Raw genomic sequence first — 8,036 nt, 5'->3', positions numbered from 1 at the left:
AGGTCTCCGTTTTGACGACGGGCCGGACTCTAAACTGCCCGGGCGCGGACGCGCGCGATGGCAGCTTCAGCTAGCTAGCTGCCTGGCTCTGATTATCGTCAATATTGCTGCCAGTCGCCTTGATTTTATCAGCTGAGGTTCGGAGCGCTTCAACCAGAGTCACTCGTCGTGTTACTTAGAACGGATGACAAGTGTGTTCCTGTCAGGACGCCATGAGGGGAACGACCAAGGTGGCCGACGTACGTCTTAAACTAAAGTCTACTTCTCTCTGAAAGTGATACTGATGAGTGTTGAGGGTTTATCTTTGATAATAACTTCAATAAACTGAGTCATCTGCCTTTGGTTTTTAACTGAACAAAATGGATTGTAAACCAAATCCTGCTGCATTTCCATACAGTGCCACGCTATAAAAAACACTGTAAAACTGATAGCTGGTGCTTCCTTTTAAATCTACAATATCAAGGACATGTTTAATCAAGGCTTTTCAGTCAACACGCAATGATTATTTGCGGAAATAAATAATACTTTTTTTTTGACTGAAACTTTTTTTTACTTACAATTATTTCGCCTACAGTCAAATAATAATTCACAAGAAAACATTGATGATCTCGCCGTGGCTAGCATAGTCTGTTTGGGTTTTTTGCAATTTACTAAATATTTCTTATACATAAGCAATATGTTTATTGCTTGGAGATCTACTGAGTGCAAGGTAAATGTGGATTAGGGTGCAGGTCTAGACAGATACTGTAGGGGAGGCTTGGCTAAGACTCTTCCCCACCGCCCCGGTACGGTGGCCCAGAACAGTCAGAAAGGCTCAGCTCACCCAGTAGAGCCTAGCACACACCCACGGTAGCTGGAAGGCAGGCATGAGGGACCTCCCCAATGACGTGTTCCCCCGTTTGAACATCCAGTCTGTCTGATACAGCGCTGGCATCAACAGAAACGTAGAAGGCCTCCGCATCATGTTGCCGTGCTTCACATGTTAGAGTCTACAGCAGAGCACACGCGTGTGTGTGCGTGTGTGACATGCGTGTTTCCTGGCGTGATGTCGTTAGATGTCTGTTCCCAGCAGGCGACATGATGGGAGGGCCAACGCCAACGCCTTCATCAGCGTGACCAATCACAAGCCTCGAACAATAGATAACGATGACGAATAGTGCTCTTTATGATTTCGAGATATGTGTGTGTTGAATTATACCTTTACTGGTGAAAGAAAAACATATTTCTCACGAGTGGCTCGCTTGTTCCATATAAAGATTATCGTTGTATCTTTAGTTCAAAATAACAGGACGGTCAGGAAAAAGGAAACTGTACCCTTAAAGGTTTTCAGCGTAAACATGAGGCCAGACTAGCAGCCACGGGACACGTCACACACTAAACACCCCCACAGCGGAACGAACCACTTTCAAATAAAGACATGGGACTACAACCTGGGGCTAGCCAGGAGTTCACGTTTCTGAGATTACGTCGTTGATAATGTTCTTTCGTTCATTTCTTCTTTACTGTTGAATGTGTTCTTCGTTTTGAGTAACGTCTGAAGGACAGGCGTGATAGCTAAAGTCTGACCTCTGACCTTCCTGATTTGGTCCAATCACACAACCCTCATTGGCTGTCCTGGGGAGAACGCGAGCTGGTCAGCTTCCTTTGTCAAAACTGCATAGTTTGACCGTTGGTCTACCCCCCCCACCTTTTATTTGACCCCCCCCAACCTGTCTTGTCTGATTTGGTTTCTGCCACAGGCCTATCAAATTAAGATGAGGGCTGAGAATCCTCCTCTTATCCAATCAGCACGGACGCCTCAACCTGCCCTTCCTACAGCTCCATGGGTGTGTGCTGTAAAGGCTCTTTTCCCATTGGTCAAAATCAAGACATGCAAATTAATTCCAAACTATTATAAATCTTTCATCAGCAGGGTGTAATTCAGTGATCACTCATTTGACAGGTTGATTAACGTGATTGACGGGACTAAAAGATGCAGCTCAACCAAAAGCCTGAGAGCGTCTCTAACCGATGAAAGGTGATTGTTGTACTGTAGCTATGAAATAAGTTCCACCCATCTGTCCTACTCGCCTCAGTTTTGTGCAACTAGCTCTGAAATGCCCTCTGGGTAAACTTGCTTTGCTGGAACACACACAAATTTTAGCAGTCATCAGCACTGTCTTGGAGACTCCCCGAAAAAGAAAAGTAAAAAAAAGAAATACATAAAAGAAAATGTGTTTTTACGTCATATTTCTTTACAGGTAGCTAACCCGTGTGCTGCTTCCTATGTTCAATACATTTACATGTACATTGTAAATATCTTTTTGTATACGTTAAGTATTTAGTCAGCTATAATGTAATGTCGGTTTTGTTTCTTTTCTTTTTTTTGTCTTTGTTTTTTCAACCCCACCCAACCCCTTTAGAACGTTTTCCTTATCTCGTATTGGATGATAGTTTTCTCTCTGTGTTTGTTTGTTTGTTTGTTTGTTGTTTGTTTGTTGTTTTCTTCTGCTGGCCGGCGGTCTCGGTGAAGGTGGTGGTGGACGGGGGTCTCTAGAAGCCCAGCGTGCCCCCGATGGTGGAGGCCAGGACCACGCCCAGGATCACACAGCAGATGATGATCATGATCTTCTTCTGCAGGGGGGCGGGGACACGGGGGGGGGGGGGTGGTTACACCAGCGCACACAGAGCAGGACGTGTGTGTGTGTGTGTGTTTGTGTGTGTGTGTGTGTGTGCTTGTTTGCATGCATGCATGCGTGTGTGTGCGTGCGTGTTTGTGTGTGTGCGTGTGCATACATGCATGCATGTGCATGTGTGTGTGCATGTGTGTGTGCGTGTTTGTGTGTGTGTGTGTGTGTGCGTGCGTGTTTGTGTGTGTGCGTGTGTGCATGCATGCATGTGTGTGTGTGTGTGTGTTTGTGTGTGTGTGCGTGTGTGCATGCATGCATGTGTGTGTGTGTGTGTGCGTGTTTGTGTGTGTGTGTTCGTGGGCGTGTGTGCATGCATGCACGTGTGTGTGTGTGTGTTACCTTGCGGGCCTGGCTCTGGTATTTGACAGCCTTCTTGGTATCGGACACGGCTCGCTCCACATAGTCCACAGAGTGCTCCACGTTGTACTCAATTCTGTCAATCATCTCTCCCTGTCGACACACACACACACACACACACAGCGTCAGCGGCGTGACAGACCCCAGAGCGGCGCTCTCGGGCCGGTGGCTGATCCATTCCGCCCCGGCGGCCACACACACCCCTGATCCAATAGTCCCCCGTCCGTCTGGTCGCCCAGAGCGACGGGACCCTTCATTTACCCCGACTGACATCACTCACATGGTTCTGTCACAGGACGACTTATTCCTGCATTTCATCTGGGACAGGACAGGACGTGGTCATTGTTTAGAAGGCAGACAAAGGAAATGTGATTATGAGATCATAATGCCTAATAACCACATACAGCACTAAGCTATTACTGAAATGGCGAGGAGAGGAGAGGGGGGGGAGGAGAGAGGAGGGGAGAGGAGGGGGGGGGCGGAGAGGAGAGGGGGGGAGAGAGAAGGGGAGTGGAGAGGAGGGGAGAGGAGAGAGGGGGGGAGGAGAGGGGAGAGGAGAGGAGAGGGGGGGGGAGAGAGGAGGGGAGAGGGGGGGTGGAGAGAGGAGAGGAGAGGAGAGGAGAGGAGAGGAGAGGAGAGGAGAGGAGAGGAGAGGAGAGAGGAGGAGAGCCTCTCAGAGAAACACGGTCACTGGAAAGTCTTTTCCTCCTCCTCCTTCTCCTCGCCGTTCAGCTGGAGATAATCAACGCCCCTCGCTGAGGATTCGTAGTGCAGAAGCTAAACTTAGCAGCCATATACCCCTCATAGCCAGAGGCGGTTCCATAATTGAGGAAGTCTTGAAGAGAGAACTCTAAACTGAACGGGCTGAATAGATTCAAGACTGAGGCGTATTCGCAAAGCAAGCATAAAAGGCCAGACGCGCTGTTAATACAGACGTCTGATCGGAGGGAAACGCCGCCTCAGAGCTCTGACCCGGCGACCGGCGCGCCGGAGCTCCAGAGCCGCTCTCTGCGGAGCGAACACGGCGTGGAACCGGCGTGGAACCGGCGTAGCGGACATCCGCTCATCCTCCATCTGAACTGACCCCTACCCCCCCGCCACCTGCCACCGCTGACACCGAGACCGACCGCACGTGAGCTCGCTCTCTCTGGACCGTTGAGCGCGATTACCCACGCACCTCGGGGGTGGTCAAGCCCCCCCTGCCCACGCCACGAGGTGGATTCTCCTACTTCCCCAAAATATGCGCCGTTTATCACTCGACTGTAAAATAAAGAAATCTGCTGTGATGTCGCTGTAATGCGCCTCTGTGGACGGCGCTCCGCCTCATTCAGTATTGTACTGTATATTATGTACTGTATGTTATGTTCTTTCTCCTCTCGCTTCCTCTCTGTGAAGCGCATTGTGTTGCCTCTGTGTATGAAATGCGCTGTACAAATAAAGTTTGATTTGATTTGATTGAAGTCTCACCTGGCTCTCCACCAGCATGGCCATGTCTACGAACATGTCGTGCAGCTCGCGGATGCTGTTCTCCAGCTTGATGATCTCAGTGTGCCGGGTCTCGATCTCGTTCAGGGCCTGCTTGGTCATCTGGGAGTCCATCTTGATCTGGGGGGCGGAGGGGAGGGAGGGAGGGAGGGGTTGACGGAGAAAGACAGAAAAAGATAGAGGAGCGTGAGGAAGAGTGTGAGGACGTCAAAGAGCGAGGCGGGTTTAAAGCTGCGTGAGATAACTCGGCACTTTGGCGGCCCCTCTGGCCACGATAAAAACTGCAGTACACTAGCAGAACAGAGTGCTAGCCAGTACACTCAAATTCTAAAATAATAAATTCACAGGGTCTCATGTGGTCTCATGTCACAAAAATGATTTTGTGGGTCTTGCTAAGGCCAATTCATAAACTATTAGCAGAAAAGCCTGAATATTTAACTATAAAAAAGTTATCTCATGCAGCTTTAAGTTAATTTCTTTATTATATTTAACAGTTACGTTAATGGATGTGTTATACCTGGGCACACGTTTATAACACATCTATAACACAATAATTAACAGATGAAGAAGCTGTATCTATCTATGCACGGGGAATGTTGTTATGCAGTCAGTGTGTGTGGTGTTCTGAGGCCGGGCCTCTAGCAGGGTGTACTGGTGTGCGGTCAGTGTGTGTGGCAAGGTTATAATAGTTTTGCTTTTTTCATTTGTTTTTATTATTATATCGTTTTTAACTTTTTGTTTTAAATTTCAGTTTAGTTTTGATTAGTTTTAAAGCAGGTTTGCTAGTTTAGTTTAGTTTTTATTTTTTGAAAATGCTTAGTTTTAGTTTAGTTTTTATTAGTTTCAGTATTAGTTTTAGTTTTTTTTTCTTCTGCGCTAGCCTTGTGAGACCATCCTGATCTTGTGAGCTCACATTATTTCATTCTGTGTGAAACAAACCATCTGGCGCATGTCAGGTTACTTTTGCGCAGGGGCACAGCTAAAGAAAAATGGAGGATATATTTCATATCCACCCAAAATAGTAGGCTTATGTATGAAATGAAAAAGACTAAAACTAAGGACATTTTCTCAATAATTTAAGTTTATTTTAGTTAGTTTTGTAAACACACAATACAGTTTTAGTTAGTTATCGTTTTTTTTGTAAAGACTAGTTTTTATTTTTTATTTCAGTTAACTAAAATGTTTTTCCCACCTAGTTTTCGTTTTTTAGTTAGTTTTCGTTAACTATAATAACCTTGGTGTGTGGTGTCTGAGACCGGGCCTCTAGCAGGGCGTACTGGTGTGCGGTCAGTGTGTGTGGTGTTCTGAGGCCAGGCCTCTAGCAGGGCGTGCTGGTGTGCGGTCAGTGTGTGTGGTGTTCTGTGGCCGGTCTCCACCAGCAGGGGTCAGGAGCACTTCTTACATCATCAGTGAAAATGGCCAGCTTGCCACTCTCCAACATGTCCTCCAGCTCCTCATTGGTGGTTGTTCTCCCAGCTGCACACACACACACACACACACACACACACACACACACACACACACACACACACACACACACACACACACACACACACAAACGGGCAGAACAGAACAGAAACCAAATGTTTACAGCCGAGCAACGTCTCCTCTTAATCCCCTTCCTGGTGCACTTTTAAGGTTTAATTATTTAAATCAACACGCTTCTCCACTCTGGTGCTGCTGCTCTGAAACCGAGGCTCTCATTTAAGTCGGCCGTTTATCTTCCAACAAATGATGTCATCACTTATGGCCCGTTCCCTTATTCTTTTCTTCATTCTCTTTTTACAGCCCATAATCTTCCACAATCAATGGGGTCTTTGTTATCCACTAGCTAGCTGATTCAGTAGGTGTTCAGTCTTGTCTGGGTATATAAACAAGCTGATAGGTGTTCAGTCTTGTTTGGGTATTGATAAACAACATGAGGTTTGTGTATCATAAACGCGACAGTGTCTGAGAGGTTGGAGTCTGCCCATGGGGGGCCTGTGTTTTGGTAATACAACGATAAAATAAGCACACTATCTTCTGTCAAGGTTGCTGGGTCTGAGAAAAACGACAACGTTGTGTTTACGTGTGTGTGCGTGTGTGTGCGTGTGTGTGCGTGTGTGTGCGTGTGTGTGCGCACGCGTGTGTGCGCGCGTGAGCGTGCGAGTGTGTGTATTTTCACACTATTGTAACTCTTCTTTCCGTGTGCTGTATGATATTAATGTAACCCTCTGCGGTATCATATGTCCATAATGTCCTTTCATGATGTTACTGTTAATAATAATAGTGCCTGACGAGTCTTCTTGATGCATCACCAGCCAATAAATCTCTTGGATTTCATTGGTTTAGGAATTTTGCGTCTGTAAAGTCATCTGTCAAATAGAGCCTTTTACCAACCTCGCGAACGTTGTGCATATAATACTTAGTATCTCTGTGTCTGTGTATACAGTATGTACATGATCAGTCTATAGTATTACAGACCGATCGTGGACACACTTGATGTGTTAGTAGTCCTGTAGTGCTGATTCAGGATTGATTGATTCATTCATTCATTAATTTATTCATAAGCAGATGAATGAACTCAGACAGCGTTGCGCAACAGATGCACGGGTCACATCATCGTGTGCAATACTGTCACGGTGTCACCAGACTAGCCGTTACACCTGGGTATAACTAGAGGTTTAGGTGTGTGTGTGTGTGCGTGTGTGTGCGCGTACGTGCATGCGTGTGTGTGTGTGTGTGCGTACGTGCGTGCGTGTGTGTGCGTGTGTGTGTGTGTGTACTCACTTATCTCCAGCTGTCTCTGGATGCGATCCTTGCAGCGGTCTCTGTACTTGGACTGCGTGGTGTTGTACTCAGTCATCACCTCCACGAACTTACGTGACAGCGTTGAGTGCTGCGGGACGCACACACACACACACGCGCGCGCACACACACACACACACACACACAGGCAGAGAGTGTTACAAACACATTAGCAGGGAGTGGCTACTGGCGCGGTAGCATTGGGGCCAGCGTTTAATGCTCTGGTCGTGTACATCGGAGCGTTTCCATCGCTGATCGGCGGGGGTGTTGACGGAGGAGGCGGCGGCGGCCTCTCCGCAGTCGGGAGAGAGTGAGAGACTGAGACCCCCCCCCCCCCCCCCCCATCATGGCTGCTGCGTCGGAAGTATAGTGCTGATGCTGCAAAGCCATCACCCGGGCGCAGTGGTCTCTGCACCCACCAGGGGGAGAGAGTGAGCGAACACAGTAGAGACGTGTCATCGAATTGCTGCCGAGAATAACCCAGGGGTCAAAGCAAGAGTGGCTCTGTCAGGGGGGCCCAGGGCCCGGTCGTGCCTGGGGCTCTGTCTCACTGCCTGTCTGTCTCACTGCCTGCCTGTCTCACTGCCTGTCTGTCTCACTGCCTGTCTGTCACACTGCCTGCCTGTCTCACTGCCTGGCTGTCTGCCTGTCTGTCTCACTGCCTGTCTGTCTCACTGCCTGCCTATCTGCCTGTCTGCCTGTCTGTCTGTCTGTCTGTCTGTCTGTCCGTCCTACATG

The 8,036-nt window shown here is 48.0% G+C and overlaps 1 protein-coding gene across 1 annotated transcript in view; it reads right to left on the bottom strand.

Moving 5' to 3' along the window:
- Positions 1–2,532: 2,532 nt before the first annotated feature.
- stx1b (syntaxin 1B) overlaps positions 2,533–8,036 on the bottom strand; it is a gene marked incomplete at both ends in the record, with an annotated part of 49,913 nt that continues 44,409 nt past the window's right edge. Inside the window, 5 exons of the mRNA XM_084448784.1 lie at positions 2,533–2,613; positions 3,009–3,119; positions 4,494–4,631; positions 5,914–5,987; positions 7,281–7,389. Coding sequence (XP_084304910.1) covers positions 2,533–2,613; positions 3,009–3,119; positions 4,494–4,631; positions 5,914–5,987; positions 7,281–7,389 — 513 coding nt within the window. The remainder of the gene's footprint in view (positions 2,614–3,008; positions 3,120–4,493; positions 4,632–5,913; positions 5,988–7,280; positions 7,390–8,036) is intronic.

Source organism: Borostomias antarcticus (genome assembly GCF_949987555.1).
Source record: "Borostomias antarcticus genome assembly, chromosome: 14".
Lineage (NCBI taxonomy): Eukaryota > Metazoa > Chordata > Actinopteri > Stomiiformes > Stomiidae > Borostomias > Borostomias antarcticus.
This window is presented reverse-complemented; position numbering and strand designations above follow the sequence as displayed.